This window comes from Panicum virgatum, chromosome 5N (genome assembly GCF_016808335.1).
Source record: "Panicum virgatum strain AP13 chromosome 5N, P.virgatum_v5, whole genome shotgun sequence".
Lineage (NCBI taxonomy): Eukaryota > Viridiplantae > Streptophyta > Magnoliopsida > Poales > Poaceae > Panicum > Panicum virgatum.
The window spans coordinates 12,892,069-12,917,469 of NC_053149.1; the positions used below are offsets into that span (position 1 = coordinate 12,892,069).

Consider the following 25,401-nt stretch of genomic DNA (forward strand, 5'->3'; position numbering starts at 1 on the left):
TCGACACTCCGGCAGCATCTCTTGAAACCCTTGTGGCGACTAGTGGAACATATGCCACGTGCTCTATTCCGAGTTTGGTCGACTGTTTTATCTACTACTATTTGGATCCTCGCAAACTATATGAAACCAAAACACAGGGTGACCAATTTTAGAATTGAATCTAGAAAAATACAATCACTCATATTGAGTGTAGAATTTGGATCCGGTTGGACACGCACCATAGTAAACCTAATATAGATCCAACGTAGTCATTTTTAATCCACCTTCACATGCGCTCTCTCCTATAGTTCCATAGATCAAGCTCAACTGTTAGAGCAACTCCAAGAGATTTTCTATATCTTTCCATACAATTAGGGTTAGAGGTTTTAATGAACCCCCCTCCCCCAAGGTTTTAATGAACCCCCCCTCCCCCAACATTGCTAGGGATAGAGACTCTCTCCGTGGTTATCCGAATGTAGCCATCCCTAACCTTCATTTCGTATTTCTCGCTAGCTAAAGGTATATAACGAAAATGATCTTTGTAGAGTGAACACAAGATATAAAATAAGAACATATAAAAAATAATTTTTATGTAGAAATCTCTCCAAATGATAATTTAGAGAGTGAAATTTAAAAAGATTCTTAAAGATACTCTTACCTAACATGTTGCTCACTACTGGATCTGCTGCCACCGCCCTCTCCTCGTTCCCGTCCACAATCCTTCAAACAAACCCTAAATTCCCTGTACTGGGTCTTTTTGATATCAACAAATGCTTAACCCTAGGTCCCTAGCAGCTGAAGAAACCTAATCTTGCTGTGGATGAAAGAAAGAGGTGGCCGAATTTCACCAAAGGTAGAGAAAGCGGTCGCAGATTGAGTGAAAATATTAATTTACGGTGCTAGAAGAGCAAATATACACGATAAACAATATTCGCAGCAATTTTCAAGTATAACCTCTTATTTTCTATAAAATTTATTTACGTTTAACTATCCTTTTTGTTGGCTCCACACGTGGGGACAAGATCCGAGATAAATTTCGCAGAAAAAGACCCGCCGGCCCATTTTAACCGGGCCCACTCCCCACTTCCCCATCCAGTCCTCGCGCAAGCTCTCGTCCTCACCAAACGGCTAGACCCGCCGGCCGCCGCCGCCGCGCGCGAAGCAACCAATGGCGGACGCCGCGGAGCTCGTGCGCCTCCTCCGCCTCCGGGCCACGCCGCGGCCGTCGCCTCCGCAGCGCTCCGGACCGTCCCCGCGGCCGCAGCGCCTGCTCAGAGCTCTCCCCCGCCGCCGCCCTCCCCTCTCGCTCCGGTGCCGCGCGCTGGACGCCAGCGGGCCGGCGGCGGTGGAGGGGGAGCGTGGCGAGGAGGACGTGTTCGAGGACGAGGAGGAGTACTACTTCTCGGTCACCTCGTCGGGGCTCTCGCAGGTGGACTACCTCGGGCAGAGCACCAGGGGGGATTTGAACGTGCGGAGGGAGCGCCTCGAGGCGCTTGGTGAGCTCCAATCTCCCTAATCCTGAGTGCATGCCGTACTTGATGTTGGTTCGTGGACGAAAGTACTGCGCGATTTTCGTAATGGCCAATGGAATATACTGCAACAGCATCAAAATTATATTATAGTAACTCCGTTGTAATTGCTCCCAAGTGCTTCGATTTTACTAGGTGGGAATGGCGAGTCAACCCTGCATGGTCCTATTGAAGAGATTGCTTGGAAAGAAGCGGAAGAAGCTGAAACATTACTTCATGACTTGGGAATTGCAGTAAGATTCTATCATTTTTTAGCGTGATTTTGTCCTCGTTGTTGTTTGGATTTTATCTTTTGTTTCTATTCATGTTCTTTAAGAGCAACCGCTGATGTTTGATCACCGTGAGTCTGTTAGAAGCTTGTTTTTTTCATCATATCTGCTAGAATTTGATGGAGCAAAGATGTTTCATCACCCATGGATTTAGTCATTTAGACTTCTGTCCACTAAGGCTCAGTTGTTCTCATTTACAGACTTCTGTCCACTATAATCATACAATTTCTTCACTATCGAAAGCAGAATTAGTTTTGCAGTTATGTTCTGTCTGCTAGCTGTCTAACATTATGTTCTGCAGCTCCCATTTTTGCTTGCCCCTTTTCCCCAGTTATATCTTGGTTGAGTATCATCATGATGTAAAATCACTCAGCTTTCAAACAACAAGACTAACGTCAATTTCCTACAAACGCAGGACCCATTTTCAGTAAGACACTCTCCTCGTGGAATTTTCTGCACCAGGACACTAAATCTTCGATCCATCAGTGTGATTGGCTATGATATGGATTACACATTAATTCATTACAATGTGATGGTACTTCATTGCCCATTTTCTTGATTTGCCTGTAAACTGTTCTGATACTAAGGGTTCAACTTATAGAAAATTCTGTAAACATGTTAAACTCATAAACTGATATGACTGGTAATTCCAAGGTATGATATATGTATGAACTTAATTCTCAAGTGTTGATTAAAGTTGATTCTTTCTTTATCTTTTGGTCATAAAGTCTGATGTCAGGGATAATTTGGTGTTATTTTCTAAGTGTTTTGTACTGTAGATTTATTTGATATAAATGTACTGTTTCGCTACAACTACTATTGTATTGACAAAATATTTATGCAGGCCTGGGAAGAGCGTGCATATGATTATGGGATGGACAACCTTAAGAGCATGGGTTTTCCAGTTGACGACCTTAAATTTGATCCTGATCTGGTAGTGCACGGTTGTGTACCTCATCCATAATACCTTGAAGCACAGACATCACCCTTATCGATACAATTACTCTGCCGCAGGTCATAAGAGGTCTCATTATTGATAAAGAAAAAGGAAACTTGGTCAAACCTGACCGTTTTGGTTACATTAAAAGGGCCATGCATGGTACTCAGATGCTTTCCACTCCTTCTGTGAGGTAGAGGTAACGCATTTTATCAAAGTTTCCGCACTCCAGAGATGAGAATTCTAATTCATGTCTTTGCATAGTGAAATATATGGAAGGGAATTGGTGGACCTGCGAAAAGAAAGTCGATGGGAGTTTCTTAATACCCTTTTCTCGGTTTCAGAAGCTGTCATGTTCATGCAGGTTCATTACCTTTTTCTTTCATACAATGTCATTTCATGTGTATGCCACTTGATATCTAGACTATTTAAGTGTACACCCATCTTTCTCATTTGCATATTCGGATGCCTAATGGTTTCTCTATTGATTTATATTTCTATGTGATTGAGTTATATAACTCTTCTAGAGGCTAAGTGTTTGTCTGTATTAGTGAAAAACTTTGTAAAAGATTTGCAGAAATGGTAAAATCTCAGATGAAATACTATGCTAAATAAGCCAGCTGAAATTCTGCTAGCGGTTTCATGTTCTCCTTCCCTTCCAGGACTTGGAGTTTGTTCATACTTACATTATAGATTTGGACATTTATTTGGTATATCGATGTAATAGTAGATATGATATTCATTGAGGATGTAACAACCAGATTGTTATCATTATGTTTGGCGGTAGCGAGGTATGTAGTACCATAAAATTGGACTACTTTGTGGTACACTGGCATTTGGATTGTTCTGAGAAAAGTTCATCTAACAAACATGTTGTTTGCTCAGAAGTCTAACTATTTATTCTTTATCCATATGCATTAACACAATCAACCCTGTTTTATTCATTCAGGGAATAGTTGTAGTGCTTTTGAAATCATTATGTAGACGGTAGACCTTCTGATGGCCTTTTCTTCAGATGGTCGACAAGTTAGATCAGGGATTGGTGCCAGCTGAACTTGGACCACTGGATTACAAAGGGCTGTACAATGTATGTAATGAACGCTACCGCTTCCTTTTCTTTTCTTTTAGAAGGAAATACATCAGGGTAGAGACCTATTAGTAACATTGTATTAACATTGTATTAAAAATAAAGGAAGTTAATAAAAGTGCATCAATCTATACAGCAAGAGGAAAAACCTAGCAGCCACCAAGCAATGTCTCTGCTGACTTGTTGAACTTATTTTCTTAATCACTTTTGTATCCTATAAAGTTTTGAGTCAGTCTTTTTTTCCAGGCTGTTTCCAAAGCACTTTTTCGAGCACATGTAGAAGGCCAACTTAAGGTACTATTTGGTTTATTGTGTATGATATATGACTATATTGTTTCTGAAAATTTCTTTAGCTGGTTGATATGCAGAGAGAAATAATGGCTGAGCCTGAGCGGTTTGTAGAGCCTGATCCAGAACTGCCTTTAGCTCTTCTTGACCAAAAAGAGGTTAGCACAGTGCCACCTTATCAGCTCATGATCAACTAGAAGTAATAGAACCATTGTACTACTGTACTGACTTCCCCCTTTCATATCTATCAGGCTGGAAAAAAGTTGCTTCTTATTACTAATTCAGATTACCATTATACAAACAAAATGATGAATCATGCATTCAATCGCTTTCTTCCTAATGATGTGGGTTGGAGTGATCTTTTTGAGATGGTAAGTTGTATGCCTCCTTTATGCCAACTATGTAGAAGTGACCGCTTGTCAATCGTTGCTTACTGAACATACTGGCACCTTCCTTAAGATCATTTAATTCATTCTTACTGTAGGTTATAGTCTCTGCAAGGAAGCCAGAGTTTTTCCAACTTTCACATCCACTGTATGAGGTTGTAACAGATGATGGATTGATGCACCCCTGTTTTAAAGCAAATTCAGGTCAAATTCTTTGCACTGTTACTATTGTGAACCAATATCTCACAGAATCTCTAGTAATTCTTCTTTTTGTCTCTGTGAATGAACATGTTCCTTTCATAATACAAATATGTATCATCGTCTAGCTTTATGTTTATTATTGTCCAAAACTCAATGGATGGAAACCATAATATATCTTCGAGACAAACTTTAGATTGATCAAGAAGGGGAAAAGGGCAAGATCTTTATTCTTTCATGGTAGTAGAGGAGCAGAGAAGTATTTTGCATATCAATTTCTACTACACTAGTTTAGTAGTTTATGACTTCATAGCTAAGTACACATCAAACGTATTACAGCATAGAATACAAAGTGATCTTATTTGAATCCTGTTGCTTAGGTGGGTTATATATGCCATTGCCTCTATCGGTGCATAAGAGGTACATGCATGTGCACATGGGTTTGAGCTTATTTTTTGTTTGGTATACAGCATAAATTTGGTTGTTGAAATGGAACGTGATGCATACCAAAGGAACCTTTTACATTTATATGGTATGTATGCACCAAAAGCTTCCAGATCCAAGATGATTTGCAGTTATAGTTCAATTGTTCGTCAAGAGGGGAGCCTCCTGTTCACTTTTGTTATGCCAGATGTTTAGGTTCTCTGAGGTGCAGGCACCGTGTTGTCCCTCTAATTTTGCTGCTTGGATCTTATTTTTCTCTAGTACACACATGATTTTCATTTTATGACAAGATGGAGAAGGGAGAGTTTGGTTTTGGGAAAAAAAGAACATGAGCGCTACCTTTCTTTCTCTGCAGCATTTCTATGTCTGTCACTATATCCTGCAATATCGGGGATATTTTTTTCTATATGTGCTTGTCTATTTTTTACTGCCAGCTTGAATGATGAATTGTTGTTTTGTGGTTGACTTGCTACCCTTTTATCAATTGGGCATTTAGGTGGCCTATACTCTGGTGGCAGCGCTCAGATGGTTGAGAAGTCGCTAAACATTCATGGGGATGAGATATTATATGTTGGAGACCATATTTACACAGATGTAAGCCAATCAAAAGTTCATTTACGCTGGAGGACAGCATTAATCTGCAGAGAACTAGAAGATGAGGTTTGCCTGCTTACCTTTTCTCTCTAATTCGAACAAAATGGCAATGTGTACATCATTTGGCATTAGCATTTTAAATTTGATTTCGAGCTAGAGGGATTTAGCCTTCTCTTGACCATTTTACTGATTCTGTCTGATATTTTTCCTATCGTACATTTTTTTCTTCTGATTTCGAGAAAGCCTTTTTGAACAATGAAAAGGTTTTTGTTCTCTAACTATCATATTGAACACAATTCATTTTATTGTGAGTAACTTGCAGCAGAACTCCTTAGACTTTCCTTGTCTCACAGTCTCACATGGGTTCTAGGTCAGTTTTAGTTGGTTGGTTCCTATACTTACAAGAATACCACTATCTACTGGTGATATAATGGTAAAATTGCATGAACGTTCTGTACCATTTGTATCTTTTAATTCCGATGTGCTGCTGATACACTTACACTGATCACTATCCAAGTTAATTTAAAGTCGTTTGATTCTGATTTCTGAATTCACCTGAAAGCAAACCTAGATAGGACCACAATAAGTTATGGTGTATGTACTATGTTGCTGATCAAGCTGTACTTTCTTGTTTACTAATTTCTTCATCCGTATTTGCAGTTTGATGCACTGGTCCAAAGCCATGGTCAGATAGAAAAGCTTGTCTCACTTATACAACAAAAAGAAATTGTGGGGGATCTTTTTAACCAGCTTCGCCTGGCTCAGCAGAGACGCTCTAATTCACGTCCTGCACAGGTAATAGAGTGAAGACCAGCTTTACTGAGCTCCAGCATGTTCAATTTCTTTCTTTTAGATGTTTGGAATTTTAACCTTTGTATGTATAAATTTTACTAATTTTAATCAAAACTGAAGATAGTCTTGTAGTTTTGGCCTTTTTCTTTCGTGGCCTCAGTGGAGATGAACAGTAATTTTCATTATCAATTTATCATCGTTATGATATTATAGATATCTGCTTTTGTGTGCATGGCTTCATACACAATCTCCTTATATTTCCAACCAAAAATTTGTTCAAGTATTTGATATACTTGTACTGTTATACACATTTTTCAGACACTAGCTGCAACTTGCATGGATGATCAGGAGCTTACAGAAAGTATGCAAAAACTGCTCATTGTTATGCAAAGATTAGATGAAAAGATTGGACCTATGCTTGAATCAGATGGAGAACTTTTCAATAAGAGGTACGCTAACTAAACTATTTTTCTGCTATTGAATTTTGGGAAATCCTTAAAATTTGGGTGTTCAGATCTATTATCTGATATATTTCTGGCAGGAATGGCTTTTTAACAAAATTAATTGCTTTGAGATTTCACTGAACCATTTTCTTCTGATTTTCTAATCCCTATGATTCGAATTCCATGTCTATGGAATCAAATTTTACTCTTGTTCATAGCTCTCCTGCTCCATCTCTTTGTTTGTTAGAAAAGTAATCTAAGCAAGTACCTTTTTTCCCCCTCTTAAGATGGGGTTGGCTTTCACGTGCTGGGCTATGGGACAAGAGTCATCTGACCAGGCAAATCGAAAAGTGAGTGGCTATGATTGTTATAACGGTGAGAACAATATTTTACGGGACCCAAACTGAACGTAACTAATTTACCTTTGCTGTAGATATGCTGATATATACACATCAAGGGTTTCAAATTTTCTACACTATACCCCATTCATGTATTTCCAATCTCAAGAACAGGTAAATACACAGCAACATACTATCTGCATTTGACTACATCACATTGTTAAAAATTCATGATTGCAGGACTCTCATCTTTTGTTTGTAGGATACTAGATATTGTAAAAATTGAGAGTATCCTGCAAACAGGGTGCATTTTATAAGTGTCCTGTCAGCAAATTAACTTATGATTACAACAACAACAACATAACCTTTTTTCCTAAGCAAGTTGGAGTAGGCTAGAGATGAAACCCGAAAGAAATAAGTTCAAGGTTCAGTCACATTGATAGCTAGTCTCCGAGCGCTCCTATCCAAAGCTATCTCTTTAGAAATATTCCAATCCTTAAGGTCTCTTAACCGACTCATCCCACGTCAGTTTAGGTCTACCTCTACCCCTCTTTACATTATCGACCCGCTCAAGAAGCCCATTACGCACCGGCGCCTCAGGAGGCTTTCGTTGGACGTGTCCAAACCATCTCAGCCGATGCTGGGTAAGTTTCTCCTCAATTGGTGTCACCCCGACCCTATCCCGAATAACTTCGTTCCAGACTCTATCCCTTCTTGTGTGCCCGCAAAACCACCGCAACATCCGTATCTCTGCTACACTTAGTTGCTGGACATGTCGCCTTTTTGTAGGCTAACATTCAGCACCGTATAACATCGCCGGAAGAATTGCTGTCCTATAGAATTTGCCTTTTAGCTTTTGTGGCACCCTCTTGTCACAAAGGATGCCAGAAGCTTGCCGCCATTTCAACCAGCCAGCTGAAATTCTATGCCTAACATCTTCATCAATGTCGCCATCCTTTTGTAGCACCGATCCTAAATACCGAAAAGTATCCTTCTGGACCACCACTTGCTCATCTATACTAACGTCTCCCCCCTCATGCCTAGTCGCGCTGAAATCGCACATCATGTACGGCCTTGTCCTACTAATTCTGAACCATTTCGACTCTAACGTGCGTCTCCACAGCTCTAACTTTCTATTAACCCCTGCCCTACTCTCGTCAACTAGCACTATATCATCAGCAAAGAGCATACACCAAGGGATCTCACCTTGTATATCCCTTGTGACCTCATCCATCACTAAAGCAAATAAATAAAGGCTCAATGCTGACCCCTGGTGTAGGCCTATGTTAATAGGAAAGTCAGTGGTGTTGCCATCACATGTCCGGACAAACGTCGTCGCATCCTTGTACATATGCTTAATGAGGGTAATGTACTTAGTTGGGACTTTGTGCTTCTCCAAGGCCCACCACATGACATTTCTCGGTACTTTGTCATATGCCTTCTCAAGGTCAATGAAGACCATGTGCAAGTCCTTCTTCTGCTCCCTATATCTCTCAATCAATTATCGTATTAAGAAAATCGCCTCCATGGTTGACCTTCTAGGCATGAACCTAAATTGGTTTTGGGTCACACTTGTCACTCTTCTTAGGCGATGCTCGATAACCCTCTCCCAAAGCTTCATTGTATGGCTCGTCAGCTTAATCCCACGGTAGTTAGTACAACTTTGAACATCGCCCTTATTTTTGAAGATATGTACTAATATACTTCTCCTCCATTCTTCCGGCATCTTGTTTGACCAAAAAATAAGATTAAAAAGCTTAGTTAACCATACTATTGCTATATCTCCTAGTCATCTCCACACCTCAATGGGGATACCATCAGAGCCCATCGCTTTACCTCCCTTCATCCTCTTCAAAGCCTCTCAGATCTCTACCTCCTGAATTCTCCTCACAAAACGTCTGTTGGTATCGTCAAAAGAGTCATCTAACTCAAGGGAAGGGCCCTCACTCTCCCCATTAAACAACTTGTCGAAATACTCTCTCCATCTATCCATGATCTCCTCATCCTTCACTAACAGTCGATCTGTCCCATCCTTAATGCATTTGATTTGGTTGATGTCCCTTGTCTTCCGCTCGCGGATCCTAGCCATCCTATAAATGTCCTTCTCCTCTTCTTTCGTGCCTAGCCGCTGATACAGATCATCATACGCCTTACCCTTTGCTACACTCACAGCTCGCTTTGCAACCCTCTTCACTAATTTATAGCTCTCGATGTTGGCTGCACTCTTGTCAAGGTGGAGGCGCTTGAAACACTCTTCTCCTTAATAGCCCTTTGCACCTCGTCGTTCCACCGCCAGGTGTCTTTCCCCTCCTGTTTGCCTCCCCTACTCACGCCAAACACCTCTGAGGCCACCTTCTGAACACATGTTGCCATCTTTAGCCACATGTCATCTGCGTCTTCTCCTTCTTCCCAAGGCCCCCTCACCTAGCATCCTTTCCTTAAACGCTTGTGCCGCTTCCCCTCTAAGCTTCCACCACTTTGTTCTCGCAATCTTGGCACATTTGTCCCGGTGGACACGTACCCGAAGACGAAAGTCCGCCACCACAAGTTTGTGTTGAGGGACAACACACTCCCCAGGTATCACCATACAATCTAAGCAATCACGTCTATCCTCCCTCCTAGCAAGGATAAAGTCGATCTGGCTCGAGTGTTGTCCACTACGAAACGTCACAAGATGGGATTCCCTCTTCTTAAACACGGTATTCGCTATCAACAAGTCGTAGGCTAACGCGAAGTTCAACACATCCCCCCTTCTTGACTCTTACTACCATACCCAAAACCCCCGTGCACTCGCTCGAACCCTACATTAGTCGCACCCACATGGCCGTTGAGATCTCCTCCTATGAAGAGTTTCTCACTGGTAGGCACGGTACTAACCATGCTATCTAGATCTTTCCAGAACTGCATCTTGGTGCTCTCACTAAGGCCTATCTGAGGGGCATAGGCACTGATCACATTTAAAACCGAATCACCAACTACCAACCGGATTAGGATAATCCGGTCGCCTTGCCTTCTAACCTCTACGACTCCATCCTTAAGGCTCCTATCAATCAAGCAAATTAACTTATGATTGTTTTGGGATTAATTTTCTTGTATACCTCCAAACCCTAGATAGGGTGGTAATATAGTAGCCTTTACATGGGCCTCTAGATGAGCCTAAACTATACACACCAACACCCTCCGCAGTCTGAACTACCGGCGCAGCGGGGTTCAAGACTGGAGAACAAATAAAGCACACACAGGGACAACACCCCCCGCAGCCACAACTAGCCACCTGCTATGTTGAGGCTATAGAGCGAAACTCCGAGAAAGTCGAGGAGGGGAGACCCTTGGTGAAGATGTCGGCAAACTGGGAGGTGGTCGGGACATGGAGGACCCGAACATCGCCGATAGTGACCCGGTCGCGAACGAAGTGCAAGTCGATCTCCACATGCTTCGTTCGATGATGCTGAACGGAGTTCAAGACTGGAGAACAAAGAAAGCACACACAGGGACAACACCCCTCGCAGCCACAACTAGCCACCTGCTATGTTGAGGCTATAGAGCAAAACTCCGAGAAAGTTGAGGAGGGGAGACCCTTGGTGAAGATGTCGGCAAACTGGGAGGTGGTCGGGACATGGAGGACCCGAACATCGCCGATAGCGACCCGGTCGCGAACGAAGTGCAAGTCGATCTCCACATGCTTCGTTCGCTGATGCTGAACGGGATTGGTGGAAAGGTACACGGCGCTGACGTTGTCGCAGTAGACGAGCGTGCTCTTAGTGAGCGGGCTATGGAGCTCCGCCAAGAGCTGTCGAAGCCAGGACGCCTCCGCCACGCCATTAGCGACAGCACGTTACTCCGCCTCGGCACTGGAGCAGGAGACCACCGGCTGCCGCTTGGACGACTAGGAGACAAGGTTGCAGCCCAAGAAGACGGCATAACCGGAAGTGGAGCGGCGAGTGTCCGGACAGCCAGCCCTGTCAGTGTCGGTGTAGACAACCAGCTCAGCAGAGGGGGAGCAGTGAAGAACCAGGCTGAGGTCAACAGTGCCACGGATATAGCGGAGGAGACGCTTCAGCGCAGCAAGATGTGACTCTCGGGGATCATGCATATAAAGACAGATCTGCTGAACGGCATAAGTGAGATCCGGCCTGGTGAAAGTGAGGTACTGCAAGGCTCCAGCAAGACTCCGGTAGGCAGTAGGATCAGCCACGGGATCACCCAGAGCACCAGACAACTTCGCCTGAGTGTCGACAGGAGTAGAGCAAGGCTTGCAATCAGTCATCCCAGCCCGCTCCAGAATATCAAGTGCATACTGCCGCTGGTGAAGGAGAAGACCAGACGGGCGAGGATCAACAGTAACACCGAAGAAGTGATGGAGCTGACCAAGATCCTTCATAGCAAACTCCTGCTGCAGAGAGGAGATGATACGCTGAAGCAACTGCTGACTGGAGGCTGTGAGCACAATGTCATCGACATAGAGCAGCAGGTAGCCAGTCTCATCCCCACGGCGGTAGATGAACAGAGAAGTGTCAGACTTGGCCTCGGTGAACCACAATGTCAGCAAGAACGTGGCGAACCGAGAATACCAAGCCCGAGGAGCCTGCTTCAAACCATAGAGAGACTTGTTGAGCCGGCAGACCATGTCCGGACGACTGGAGTCCACAAATCCCGCTGGCTAAGAGCAGTAGACTGTCTCTGACAGAGTGTCATGAAGAAACGCATTCTTTACATCCAGCTGGTGCACAGGCCAAGAGCGAGAGAGCGCAAGCGAGAGGACCGTGCGCACAGTAGTAGGCTTCAACCACTGGACTGAAGGTCTCATCATAGTCCACACCAGGCCGCTGGGTGAAACCCCGGAGAACCCAATGAGCCTTGTAGCGCTGCAGTGTGTCGTCAGTCCGACGCTTATGCGTCTAGATCCACTTGCCAGTGACCACATTGCAACCAGACGGACGCGGCACGAGGTCCCACGTCTGGTTGGCGAGAAGAGCCGCGTACTCATCTTCCATCGCGCGACGCTAGTGAGGATCCGCCAGGGCGTCGCGGACAGAGGAGGGTACCGGAGAGATCCGCGGCTCTCCCTCGGTGGCGGAGAAAGTCACGGGCTGAGAAGCCATCCGCCGAGTCACCATGGGATGAATATGACCAGGATCCCGATGGATGACGGGCGGGTGGTACACCTCCGGCTCGACACACGAGTGAGGCGGTGGAGGTGGCGACGCTGGAGCCTCCGAAGCCGGAGGCGGCGCCGGTGCCGGCACCGAACGACGTCGGTGCCGGCACCGAACGACGTCGGTACACCTGCACCGGCTGTGCGTAGCGCGCAGGTGCAGGAGGAAGCACCGGGGCCGCGCGTGGCGCGACAGAGGGCACCGGAGCCGCGCGTGGCGTGACAGGAGACTCCGGTGCCGCGCGTGGCGCGGCAGAAGGCACCGGAGCCGCGCATGGCGCGACAGAAGGTATCGGGGCCTCGCAAGGCGCAGTAGGTATCACCGGAGGCGGAGCCGGTGTACCAAGAAGACCTGCAGGGAAAGGACAGACAGAGAAAGGTGGCTGAACCACCGGGTCAGACGAAAACAGGGACTCCAACTTGGTTCAGGAGAAGGTGTAGAGGAGGTGGAGTAGGGGAAATCCGACTCGTCAAACACGTGTCGGGAGATCAGGACCCGGCGAGAGGAGAGGTCAAAGCAACGGTACCCCTTGTGGTCAGGGGAGTAACCAAGAAACACACAACGAGTCAAGCGGGGTACCAACTTGTGAGGAGCAGTGGCGGAGATGTTAGGATAACATGCACACCCGAAGACACGAAGGTGGCCGTAGCTAGGAGGGGTACCGAAAAGAGCGTGGTGAGGAGTGGGAGCAGGAGAAGCTGTGGACGGAAGGCGGTTGAGCAAGTAGGTGGCGGTGTGGAGACTCTCAGCCCAGAAGCGGGGAGGCAGAGAGGCCTGGATCAGAAGGGTGCGCATGACGTCGTTCGTCGTGCGAATCATCCGCTCAGCCTTGCCGTTCTGAGAAGAGGTATACGGACAAGGCATGCGTAGCCGAACACCCCGAGAAAGGAAGAAAGAACGGGAGGTGGAGTTGTCGAACTCATGCCCATTGTCACACTGGACGGCCTTAATGGTGAGGCCGAACTGAGTGGACTCCCAGGCAAAGAAGTGGAGGAGGGTGGGAAAGGTCTCAGACTTGGCGCGTAAAGGAAAAATCCAAGAGTAATGTGAGAAATCATCAACCACCACCAGATAGTATTTATAATCAGAAATGCTGAGTATAGGAGAAGTCCACAGGTCACAATGAACAAGATCAAAAGCATGTGTCGCATGCGAAGAAGGAGAAAAAGGAAGCCTAATATGACGACCAAGCTGGCACGTATGGCAAAGGTGCTCAGCAGGAGCCCTAGTACAAGAAACATCAGTACTACGACTAACCCGAGCCAAAACGTCGCGGCCGGGGTGACCAAGCCGGTGGTGCCAGGTGGTGGAGGACGGTGTCGTGGCAAAGGCAGCAGACGAAGAGGAAGTCGAAGGTGAAGCAACGGAAGCAGGAAGACGAAGGGTGTAAAGGGGCCCCGAGCTGTCACATCGGAGGAGCGGACGCCGGGAAGCCGAATCCTTCACAGTAAGACCAGAGGAGTCAAATTCGATGGAACAAGAATTGTCAGCAGTAAACTGGTGAATGGAAAGAAGATTATGAATCATTTGAGGAGCAACAAGAACATTCGGTAGGCAGAAAAAACCAGGAGCAGAACCCACGGCATTGACAGGAAGACAGGACCATCACCCACCATGATGGAAGAAGGACAAGATGGATGTGGGGGTCAGACAGAAGAGAGGATACCGGCGTCTGGGGTGGTGTGGAAGGAGGCACCCGAGTCGGCGATCCACTCAGTGCTGACCGGCGGAGTCAGCCCCATGGTGCTGAAGGACTGCTCCAGCGCGGCCTGGTCCCACCCCCCAGGCCAGGTGGGTGGCTGGCTGGGCTGAGCGGGTGGAGTCCAGGATGGCGCGAACAGGGGAGCGGCACCGGTGAACATGGCCGCTGGCTGCTGTGGACGAGAGCCCCCCCTGACCCTGGAACGGCCACATCGAAATACGCCCTGACCATGGGTTGTTGAAGGATGGCCAGGGCGTACCTCCAGGGGCAGGAGCGGGAGCTGGGCCCTTACTAGAGCCACCACCGGTACCAGCAGTACCAGAAGCAGGGCCATCAGTACCACCACCACCACACGTTCCCCCCGCCGACGACGTCCAGCACGCCCCCCCACCCCCTGTCTGCCCGGTGGGAGGAGCACCAAGGAGGGAGGTGGCTGGCGAGGCGGAGGAAGTCGGTGGAGCAGCCACGAGCGCGGTGGAGGAGGACGAGGATAAGCCAGTCGCGGGACCCCTAGTGATCTCCTCGAGAACAAGGTCGTCCCGGACCTGCAGAAAGGAGGGAAAGGGCCTCTGGCGGGCGATCCATGTCCGCAGGTGGTCGTAGGTGTCGCTGAGACCCCGCAGGACATTGAGCACCAAGACCCTGTCGGGCACCGGACACCCGAGGTCATGAAGAGCATCGGCCATGCCCTTCATCCTCCTGCAGAACTCACCAACGGAGAGGTCCCCCTGCTCGAAGGTGCGGAAGGTGGCGTCGAGCTGGAGAGCGTGGAACTCGGCATTGCCGAGGAACTGCCCCTCGAGCGCCAGCCAGGCCTGTCGCGCGGTGCCGCCGTGAGTCCTGACGATGTCTTGTAGATCTACAGAGATGGTCCCAAAGATCCAAGACAGGGCGACGCTGTCGAGGCGCAGCCACACCACGTCCCGCGCCTCGACCGGCGTGTCGAGAAGGATGTGGTCGTCGAGGGCGTAGCGGCGGAGGACGAGGAGGACCTGGTCCCGCCAGCGCCCATAGGAGGAGGACGTAGGGTCGAGGAGGACGGAGACCAGGGGCTTGATGTTCTGGACGTTGACGGCCTGAAGGTGGAGCTGGGCGACCATGGGATCGGTCGGGTCGAGCCGGGGTCCAGAACCCGAGGGCAGAGCCTGGTGGGAAGAAGAGGTGCCGTGCTTGACGAAGGGGACGGCGGGCTTCTGGCCGGTGAGGAGGATGTAGTGCTCCGCCTCAACGACCCGGCGAGCGAGAGCATCGGCTGCGGAGCGCTCGCGCTCCCAAGCGAGGGCAGCCGCGCGAACCCGCTCCTGAGCCGCCGCAGCCTCGGTCTTAGCGGCGAGGAGGGCCGCGGCGAGAGCAGCGGCGGCCGTAGCAGCTCCGGCGACGATCTGCTTCCTGCGGAAGGCAGTGGCGGCGAACGGCGCGTCTGCGGGGGACATGCCGAGCCCAGTCCAGGGAGGAGGGGGCAGCGGCGGCGGCGGTGGCGCCGTGTGCGCCCCCCGCGCTTGGATCCGGGCCAATAGCGGCAGCAGCAGTGGCCACGGCGGCGGCGTTGGCCGCTGCGCCAACACCCGGGGCGGCAGCGGCAGCCACGGCGGCCTTTGCGCCGGCGCCCGGGGCGGCGGCGGCGGCAGTGGCCGCGACGCCGGCCCCTGCAGCAGCCGAGGGAGGAGGAGGGGCGCCACCCGCAGCCTCTGCAACGGCGGCAAAGGCGGCAGCGGGAGAGGCGGGTGGTGGCGGCGGCCGCGCGCCAGCCCAGGCGGTGCCCAGATCCGGGCCGCCAGGCAGAGGTGGGCGGTGGCGGCCGAGCACCAGCCCAGGCGGATGCGGGCGGCGGCGGCCGCGCGCCGGCCCCGGCGGCACCCAGGCCCTGTTCCAGAGCAGAGGAGGAGGGAGCGCCAGCCACAACGCCCAGATCCAGAGCAGAGGAAAGGGAGGAGAGGGGAAGGAAGGAGGAGAGGGGAGGCGGCGCCGGCGGCGCGGCTAGAGGGAGGGAGGTAGAGGGAGAGGGAAGAGAAGGCTCCATACCATGTTTTGGGATTAATTTTTTTTATTCCTCCAAACCCTAGATAGGGTGGGTAATATAGTAGCTTTTACATGGGCCTCCAGATGGGCCTAAACTATACACACCAACAATGATCACTATTTTCACTTTTTAACTATTGACTTGCCAATCCTTGAAATGTATTTCAGACATTAGCTCACGATGCACATTCTTATTTTCGGGAAGAAAGCATTAAAGCTCAGTGAGCGTCTATTCAAGCCAATGTGGAGAGAAGACGGAGAGAAAATGAAATGATTTTGAGTATGGCTATGGCTGCTCGGCTGCAACAGTTGTCCATTTGGATTGATGAGTGATGACCCAGAAAATCTTGTATAACTGTATGCATGTACAAGTAAAATCATTAGATGATAGCACACTGACTAAAATCATGTAAAATGATTAACTCATAGCACTGGATAAAATTGCGTACAGTTGTTTTGTCGTGGCCAAAAAGGGTTTGATTTAGTGAGGCACAACGACCTTTTCTTTTTGTGTAGACCTACCATTTGCATTGTACATGTAAATTGGAGATCAGCAGATCACATCACTCGACGTTGCAGAACAGTGTGCTTTCTTTTGGGTGGTATGCTTCTTTTGTAGTAACAGGTAACTTTGTTTGTTAATTTATTTATTATTACAGTTAAAATTTAAGTGAGTGCCTGCCTCGATCGCTTGAAGAGAGACTCGTGGAGCGACGTCTGCATCTGTTTGTGAATTGTGACGCTGTAGTGATGTGAATTTTGTGGGAGAAATGACGCTGTAGTCTCTTTATGCAAGAACAACGCCTTCCTGGTAGCCCTAGGATAAACTCATAAAAGGCATACTTTCAAAAAATAAATAAATAAAAGGCATAGTCCCGTTACAAAAAAAGGCGTAATATAGCATTTGAGATGAAACACTTTGTGTGGAAGTTTGGCAACAATAGTCTTGCCTCGTGTCAACTTACAACATAGAGGAATGGAACTTGATACCAAAGTTCAGGCACAAAGTGCCGATGGTTTGATGTAATCAGAAATGGCGTTCAGGATCCCAATTTGACGACCAAGCGACCAGCCCTGCCTTTTCTTTACCGTCTGGCTCCACCACATCGCTTTTCCTCCCGTCGCTTTCACCCTTCTCCTTTTGCTTCCTGCACCATGCTTTCTTCCTTGTTTTTCCCCTATGTTTTCGAAATCCCTCTACAAATGGACCTAAACATATTTTCTTTTGAAAGAAAGCCTAAACAACCTCAAAATTTGTCATTCCAAACCTGGCCGCTCGCCAGCACGGTTAAAAAAACCGCTGGGAACCGGACCGGTTACCGCGGTTACCGGTGTAACCGGTCCGGCCCGGTTCCGGACGGTTCAAACCGGGGCAAAATTCAAATTTTAAATTTGAATTCCAGGAAATGAAAAAATCCCAAAAAATTCATAAAAATACTTCAAGTTGCGAGGAATGTAATGGTGTCAAAATTTTTGAAATATTCATTCATTTGATATATTTTGGGGGCATTTGAATTTTTTTAAAAAAAACAGGCGGCCCATTAAGGCCCACCGGCCCGTCACCGACACATAAGGCGCCACACCCCCCCCCCCCCAGAACCTTCAGACCTGCGCCCCCCACCCCATTTCCGCCTCCCTCTCCCTCCAGGCGGCGCCAGGAAGCCCGACCGCCGGTGACCGCCGGCCAACCGCTCGGTTAGCGCGGCTAGCCGGCCGGCAGAACCGGTTAGCCGGCCCCGGCCCGGATCTAACCGGCCGCGCCGGTTAACCGGCCGGGCGCAGCGGTAAGCTGGCCGGAATCGGCGGTAAGCCGGCCTGGGAGGTAGGTAAGCCGTTTGTTTTTTCCCCTTTGAGTTGATTTGCAAGTATTAGATGATTTGTTTTAGGATTTAGATGTATGATCTAGGTGTAGTTAGGATTTAGGTAAGATTTAAGTGTATGACGTAATGATTTAGGTAGAATTGAATATTAAGGTGCATATATGTTTTTAGGATTTAGGTTGATTTAGGATTTATGTGATTGATATGTCTTTGTTGTCCATTTATGCAGATAGACAATGTCAGGTAGAGATAAAGATATTGTATGGGAACATGGTGAAAAATTTTATCCCGGATGGCGGTGCAAGTATTGTAATACGCAGAAAGCAGGAGGTGGTGCGACTAGATTGAAACAACATTTGGCTCACCGCGGGGCGGAGGTGGTCCATTGCAGGAATGTGCCACCAGATGTGCGGGAGTATTTTCAGCGTGACATTGAGAAGGCTAGGAAGGTGTAAGGATCACCGGGGTGTCCGACCCTAGAGGGAGAGGGGGTGAATAGGGTCGCTAAACGCTTTTCTATCCTAGGGCTCAATCTAATTGCATAAGATAAACCTAACACGTCCTACACAAGCTAGTTATGACTAAGGTTTATCTATGCTACCCTCTACTTACCCCAAAAGACTTGCAACCTATAGCCAATCCTAATCAAACTAACTAGGAAAGTAAAGGAAGCAAGAAAGAGTAAATGCGGAAACGTAATGCGGTAAGTAAAGCGGTAAGGGAGAGGATATGCAAACTCCCGAGTAGACACGGTCATGTAACGTGGTTCGGCACAAACGCCTACGTCCACGGGACACCGAGGCTCTTCCGATCACCGTCTTGCACTACGCCACCAAGGCGATGCCGGCAAGCAAAGGCAAGTGCGCACAAGACACCGAGTCTAGTGCACCGCCACCGTCTCTCTCGGTCACCCGGCCGAAATCCACTACGGAGCTTTTCCACCAAGGAGGGGGCCTCCTCTTCCCCCGCACAAAGTGTCGTTGCCACTCCACACCAAGACGGAGGGTCACACGACGGATCACAAGTTGCTTGCCGCAGCAAGACTTCTCTCAAGGGAGCTCTCGCAAGAACTAATCCCTAAACAAGCACTAAGCACTCTCACAAGTGTGCTTAAGCCTATATGATGTACAATGAAGCTCTATGGTGGTTGGAGATGTTCTTGGGTGTGTTTGGGATGTTCAGCAACTCCAGCACACTTCAAATGGACGGGGTGAGGCATATATATAGGCCACCAAGTCTTGTAGCCGTTGCTCCAACGGTTAGCTGAAAATCTGCGTATCACCGAAAGAACCGATGCCTCTTGGTGGGGTAGCGTCGGTTCATCCGGTCACTCACAACATGAAGTAGCCGTTGAAGTCCTGACAGCTGACGCAGAGACCACCGGTTGAACCGATGCAATGCACCGATGCCTCACCGGTTCAACCGGTGCTGAAAGAATCTTCTCCTGGATGCTGACGTCATTACACCGGTGGTATGCACCGATGCACCGTCGGTTGAACCGGTGCTGAAGAACCTTCTTCTGGGCACTTGACATCGTCTCTGGTACAAAGGACGGCCATTGCACCGATGCCCTATTTTGGACCGTCGGTTCAACCGGTGCCTATAGGCTGACTTGGCTTCGATTCCCTTCTGCACCAAAGTATCAAGGCGTCGGTTCTTCCGACTACCATCGGATGCTCCGATGCCCTGGCGTCGGTTCTTCCGGTGCTCCTGAATCGAAGAGCTTTCAGGGCGCTGCCCTGAGACCCGCGAGGGGCGGCTCCCCCTCGACCCCCGTCCGCTAACCGGGTAGCGGAACCCCCGTAGGGGCAGTCCATCGGGCCTTGCTACGCCTATCTTCTCTTTCTCTTTGTCATCACTTGAACCTAAAAGCCTGAGAATGATCATCTTAACAATCATATTAGTCCAAGTGTTGTGTTGTCATTCGATCACCAAAATCACTCGAAATGGCATCAATGGTGCCATGTTCGTTACAGAAGGCAACTGCTGAACGGGCTCGAGAGAGGTTGAGACGGGAGAAGGCTGCAGCGGAGGGAAACTATCCCGGTGAAGAAGAAGATGAGGAGACTCAGCTGCAGCGTGCCTTGGACCAATCGAGAGCGGAAGCAGTGTACCGACGGGGGGTGGAACAGAGAGGAGGTGTATACGAGCATGGAGGGGATAGTGGTTCGACGAGGGGGAATCCTTTGCAGAGGATGTTGCGTAGGGCAACTTCGCAGAGGGAGAGTCCTGCGGTGGAGGATTATAATGTGGCATCCGGTGGGAGAAGAGGAATGACCCAACAAAGAATTGATACAGGCTCCTGGACGCAGAAGGGTAGGAATGCAAAGGAAGCTATTGGTAAAGCTTGGTCAAAGTTTTTCCATTTTGCGGGAGTACCTGGAAGACAGGCTGACAATCCTTACTTTGTCAGCGCGGTCAGGGAGACACAGAAGTGGGGTATGTTTTCTTTCATTCGTATGACACCTATGAGCTTACATTTCTGTATCTCATGATTTTCATATATTTGCAGGTGAAGGTATCGCATCACCAACTGGACGGGATATTGATGGCAAGTACCTTGATCAGAACGAGCAAGACTTGAAGACGAGGTACGTAAAGTTTCGGAAAGACTGGCCCTTATTTGGCGTCACGTTGATGTGTGATTCATGGACTGGGCCGACGAGGATGAGTGTCATCAACTTTTTGATATACTGCAATGGAGTCATGTGGTTCCACAAGTCTATTGATGCGAGTGGAAGAACTCAAGATAGCACATATTTGCTTAGGGTAGGCCCTAAACATGTCCCATTCACTTTGAGTATATTTTGAAACTTACTAAAAAATCCTACCTATTTTGACAGGAGATTCGAAAGGTGGTGGACGAGATTGGACCGGAGAATGTCGTGCATATAGTCACCGATAATGGCTCGAATTACAAGAAAGCTTGCAAGGCACTAGGAGAGGTGTATGAACACATTCTTTGGACACCTTGTCTAGCACACACCGTCAATTTGATGTTGAAGGATATAGCTCGAAGGCCCGAACATTCTGGTACGATCAAGCAATGCAAGCGAATTTCTAATTGGTTACACAATCATGGTCAGTTGAATACAATGATGAGGAACGCAATCGGTGGTGAGTTGGTCAAGTGGAATGCCACTCGATTTGGAACCAATTACATGTTCTTAGAGAGCATCTATCGGAAACGTGATCGTTTCATGCAGTGGATGGCATCTACTGAGTTTTTACAAAGCAAATGGGCAGATACCGAAGATGGTCGATTTACTCATTCCAGGTTTTCAAATTTGGAGTGGTGGGACGGATTGAAATATGTCATCGACACAGTTCAAGCAATATACAAGTTCCTTCGCTTCGCTGATCAGGACAAGCGGCCCAACATGTGCGAAGTCGTGATGTCGTACCAGAATACGAGACAGGAGCTGCAATCTTTCTTTGGAAATAATGTTTCCACTCGGGACGAGTATCTTAAGGTTATGGACGATAGGATGCGTGACCTTTTCATAGGCACGTATGTGGGTCCAGGTAAGACTATACGAGTCATCTATTTTGGAACTCTATGAAACTTATGCTTATTTGAAGTGATTTATATTTTGCAGCTGCTGTCCTAAATCCGAGGTATTCATACACGATGGAACCAACTCAAGAAATGTTCCGTGGACTCAAGGATACATTTGAGCGCATGACGGATGTCCAGAGCGCCGTGCAGGCATTGCAGGAGCTTGAGGTGTTTCGGCAGAAGGTTGGCGAGTTTGGCAGTGAAATGGCAATGAGAATGGCGATGGATCCAAAGACATCCCCATGTAAGAGTTACTCCGTAACATATTGTTGTTTTCTCTATATTTGAATATATTGCTTACATACTTGGTTGCACATACAGCGTTCTGGTGGATGATGTTCGGATCAAGCACTCCAAAGCTGCAGTATCTTGCCATGCGGCTTGTTTCACAATGTTGTTCGTCCAGTGGATGCGAGCGCAACTGGAGTACTTTTGCCTTGCTGCATACAAAAGTTCGCAATCGATTGTCGCACAAGAAACTTAACAAGCTGGTCTATGTCAACTACAACCTTCGTCTGCGACTAGAGGAGGTCTCCGGCCCACCGATACGTGAAGAAGGTGATTTTATCGACCAGCTGGCCCATCTTTCATTTTATGATGAGAATAATCCGGTGCGGGAATGGATGGAATATGGTCGATCTAACCGCGCTCCAGTTCTGGACGAGGATGATGATGACGGAGACGTCCCTCTCCCGTCTCATATTGTCAGGGATCAAATAAACCTCTCAGATCTACGTGACACTACGGGGGATGCTTGCATCAGCGATTGGGCACGTAGACATGTGGGTGACACTCACCTAGGGAAGAGGAAATTCCAGAGGGGGCATACGAAGGGTGACTCGAAGCGTCAAAAACAAAAAGGAAAAGCAACAGCAAAATCAGTGAACAACGACACGTCCACAGATGATGGCGATGGTGAGCGTAGTCCACCGTATCAAGAGACTGGGGATAGCAGCTCCGCTGGTGATGGTGACGGTAGTGACGGTGCAGATGCTGCTGCTGGTGGTGGTGGTAGTGGTGGTGGTATTCCCATTCGTTTCACAGGTATACATTGCACCTATATATGCACACCTGTTTCTGATTATGAGTACTAATTATTATATATGATTAATTGCAGGGGAGACTCAGTTCACACATGCTACACATGACCCCGATCATGGAGCACCGGAATCGCCGAGGAGAACGGTTGGACCGACGGACAACGATACTCCACAATACTCTTCTTCCTCCTATAGCGATTCCAGCCACTCTTTTCACTATCCCATACCTGACATCAGCATGGAGCCACAGACGAGATGGGTGTACGAATGGGAAGACCCCCATTTTTACACTATGTTAGTTCAGGAATGGGAGACAACATCGGCGTGGACAGGGCAATCTTGGCAAGACTACAAGGCTGAACTGCTTAGAGTGCGAGGTTTGAATGTGATGTCCATCGCCGAATACCAAATGGCGTCCAGAATGGGGGTCTTCCCATTCTTACGTTGAACTATTATTAATGTGTATCAGTGACTACTGTATTTCTAGGCACGATTAGGACTATGGTATTTGTATGCACGCGCATTAATATTGTATATCTCTGCATAATTATAAATTGTTACTTTGGTGTGGTATTTTACATTAATATGTGCATAGTTCATACCAAAATTTCCTTTTATTTTACACCACGGAACCAATTTAAAACTGTCGGCTTATTTTGTTCAAAGGCCGGTAACCGGTGCAACCGGTCCGGTTTTACCAACAAACCGGCCGGCTAACCGGTCCTAACCGTTAGAACGGTAACGTTTGAATTCGGTTTTGAATTTGGCCGGTCGGAATCGGTAACCGATCCAACCGGTCCGGTTAACCGGAACCGGTGGCCGGCGGTTCGGTTGAACCGGTCGGATAAAAAAACCTTGCTCGCCAGTCGCCACCGTAGTGCGTCGAGGTAGGCGCCTTGCGTGGCACGTGACGTCACCCCTATCCTCGCGCAGTCGCGCTCCTCGCCCGCCTGCTGCGTTCCGACGCGAAATCAAACCACCCACTCCGGAAAAAGCGCGGCCCGGCGCCGGCTGCGACGGCGGCGATGTTGTTGCGGCGGATGCGGTGGATGTCGGAGGGGGACGGGCGGTGGGAGCTGGACGCGGAGACGCCGGCGACGATGGAGGGCACGGCGCGCCCCGTCCCGGGGGACCCCTTGCCGCTGGGGCTCTCCCGGGGCCCCCGCGTCACCCGCCCCAAGCAGCTCGACTTCTTCCACCGGTTCATGGCGTCCCTGCTCGTCCCCACCTTCTCGGCCGCCGACGGCGGCCTCTCCGTCCACCACGCCCACCTCCTCCACCTCACGGACAACTGGTAACATCTTGCAGCAATCTTACTGTAAGGCGCCCATTACAATGTAGGTTTGGTTCATACTCAGATTGTGATAATTCCTGGATTTGACTCATATGTGAATTTAGACTGTTTAATTTTGAGATCATTTTGTTAGTGTTAACTGTTTGGATTAGTATGCGTATAGTTTTGTTTTGTTTAGTACTTGCTTTTAAGTGCGGCTATCATTTCATCCTCTTGTTTATTATATCTTCGTCGTCTCAGAGGGAGAGGAAAGTCTAATGTTTGGTTTCTCCCAGATTAATATAATAGGCTAGCCTGCCCCATTTTGACTCTAGGAGAGATTATCGTATTATACTAAATGTTCAACAAGCTTCTGACCAAACTTCTGTTAACTAACAGCTTGATATATCTCTTCAGGTCTTTTACCATCTTGGAGAAAATTCATGTTCAGAAGCTTGTGTCTGTCGTGAAAGAGAAGTTAGCAAATCGACAGGAAGAGGCCCCATGGACCGAAGATTTGAAGAAACACTTGCATGATGTTATGTCCCTAGGTGTAGGCACAGAACTCTTGATCACACCAGACACCACTTTGCTGCTGGAGTTATATGACATCAAGAAGGGAGATAGAGGAAAAGCGATATTTCACCACAAGGCAAAAAATCTGGATGCTCTTAAGCTATTGGGTATACATTTAGTTATTTGTGGGTATTCTTGTTGCTTGAACTACACTTTCTCAACAAAAATAAAGTTCTTGTTTCAGTTTGTTGATTAGAGCACCTAGTTGTCGATAATGGTTTGTGGAAATTTTTTCCTGTTTTCTCTTTCTTTTTTGTTTTGGGAATATTTACTTTACTTGACTAGTTGCTGCTGTTACTGTTCTAAACATTTGGACTGAATGGATGCCTCTTTACCTATTGCAGCTTCCTCATCAAAATGTTACCGTTCAAGCATCTTGTCCTGGATTATATGTTGATAAAAAAGGAGTGTATTGGGATGTGCCATTGTCATTATCAGCTGACCTTGCTTCAGTTGGCTCCAGTTCTGGATTGAGTTATCATCTATTTTTGCAGCAGAATAGTGGGGAACCAAAATATTTTGGTGGTGATGAAACCAGTGAAGTTCCTATTGCTCTGCTGCCCAGCTTATGTGTCAAAGCAGCTGTTTCCATCAAGAAAAGTATTGATGCTTGGAGGAAAAAAGAAGACAAGCTAAAAAATGTTCAGCCATATGATGTATTTCTCTCTGATTCACATGTTTCATTTACTGGTATCGTTGGTAAGTATCCACTTTTCATTTGATGTTGACCACAGCTTTTTGCCTGTCGAAGCAGCCACTGAGCTGTTTGCAATTTATTATCCAAGCTCCTTTAAAGAATTCTCTGCATCCACTTGCCTGGAGGTTCTGTTGCTGCCCCTCAAATTACTTTGCAAACCTTTTCATTCACACACCATGTTGTGATTTTTCAATTTTCAGATATCCGGAACATATCCGAACAATAACTTAGTTCATATGTTTCCTGTTGCTGAGCTCACTGTTTAAAAACTTGAC

The 25,401-nt window shown here is 47.7% G+C and overlaps 2 protein-coding genes across 10 annotated transcripts; both read left to right on the forward strand.

The window, feature by feature from the left end:
- Window positions 1-1,063: 1,063 nt before the first annotated feature.
- On the forward strand, window positions 1,064-25,077 carry LOC120676470 (5'-nucleotidase domain-containing protein 4-like). Of its 8 annotated transcripts, none has more exons than XR_005675846.1 (18): window positions 1,064-1,475; window positions 1,644-1,741; window positions 2,193-2,312; window positions 2,622-2,711; window positions 2,792-2,907; window positions 2,979-3,078; window positions 3,730-3,801; window positions 4,048-4,095; window positions 4,155-4,247; window positions 4,341-4,460; window positions 4,574-4,679; window positions 5,614-5,777; window positions 6,372-6,506; window positions 6,822-6,952; window positions 7,234-7,296; window positions 7,380-7,458; window positions 24,271-24,554; window positions 24,774-25,077. XR_005675846.1 is itself a non-coding variant. In XM_039957769.1 (17 exons), exons 1-17 carry the CDS (start codon window positions 1,148-1,150, stop codon window positions 16,384-16,386), a joined length of 1,920 nt encoding a protein of 639 aa, XP_039813703.1. In that variant the 5' UTR covers window positions 1,066-1,147; the 3' UTR covers window positions 16,387-16,766. The 8 variants fall into 8 exon arrangements, 2 of the variants coding, with proteins under 2 accessions (XP_039813703.1, XP_039813704.1); XR_005675844.1 differs by having other exon boundaries at window positions 24,271-24,505; window positions 24,774-25,012; XR_005675845.1 differs by having other exon boundaries at window positions 24,271-24,536; window positions 24,774-24,903.
- Window positions 18,128-21,990, forward strand: LOC120676474. Of its 2 annotated transcripts, none has more exons than XM_039957776.1 (5): window positions 18,128-18,430; window positions 19,961-20,420; window positions 20,494-20,750; window positions 20,825-21,477; window positions 21,588-21,990. In XM_039957776.1, the coding sequence occupies exons 1-5, from the start codon at window positions 18,218-18,220 to the stop codon at window positions 21,826-21,828; spliced, it is 1,824 nt and encodes a 607-aa protein (XP_039813710.1). In that variant the 5' UTR covers window positions 18,128-18,217; the 3' UTR covers window positions 21,829-21,990. The 2 variants fall into 2 exon arrangements, with proteins under 2 accessions (XP_039813710.1, XP_039813709.1); XM_039957775.1 differs by having other exon boundaries at window positions 18,130-18,430; window positions 20,825-21,506; window positions 21,581-21,988.
- Window positions 25,078-25,401: the final 324 nt, after the last annotated feature.

Bases quoted from the DNA above. Each gene is read 5' to 3' on its own strand.
- LOC120676470 (XM_039957769.1), top strand. From the start codon at position 1,148: ATGGCGGACGCCGCGGAGCTCGTGCGCCTCCTCCGCCTCCGGGCCACG. The intron at 2,908-2,978 runs GTAGAGGTAACG...GTCTTTGCATAG, and splicing joins CTTTCCACTCCTTCTGTGAG to TGAAATATATGGAAGGGAAT. The intron at 4,096-4,154 runs GTACTATTTGGT...AAATTTCTTTAG, and splicing joins ATGTAGAAGGCCAACTTAAG to CTGGTTGATATGCAGAGAGA.
- LOC120676474 (XM_039957775.1), top strand. From the start codon at position 18,218: ATGTCAGGTAGAGATAAAGATATTGTATGGGAACATGGTGAAAAATTT. The intron at 20,421-20,493 runs GTATGTTTTCTT...ATATATTTGCAG, and splicing joins CAGGGAGACACAGAAGTGGG to GTGAAGGTATCGCATCACCA. The intron at 21,507-21,580 runs GTAAGACTATAC...TATATTTTGCAG, and splicing joins AGGCACGTATGTGGGTCCAG to CTGCTGTCCTAAATCCGAGG.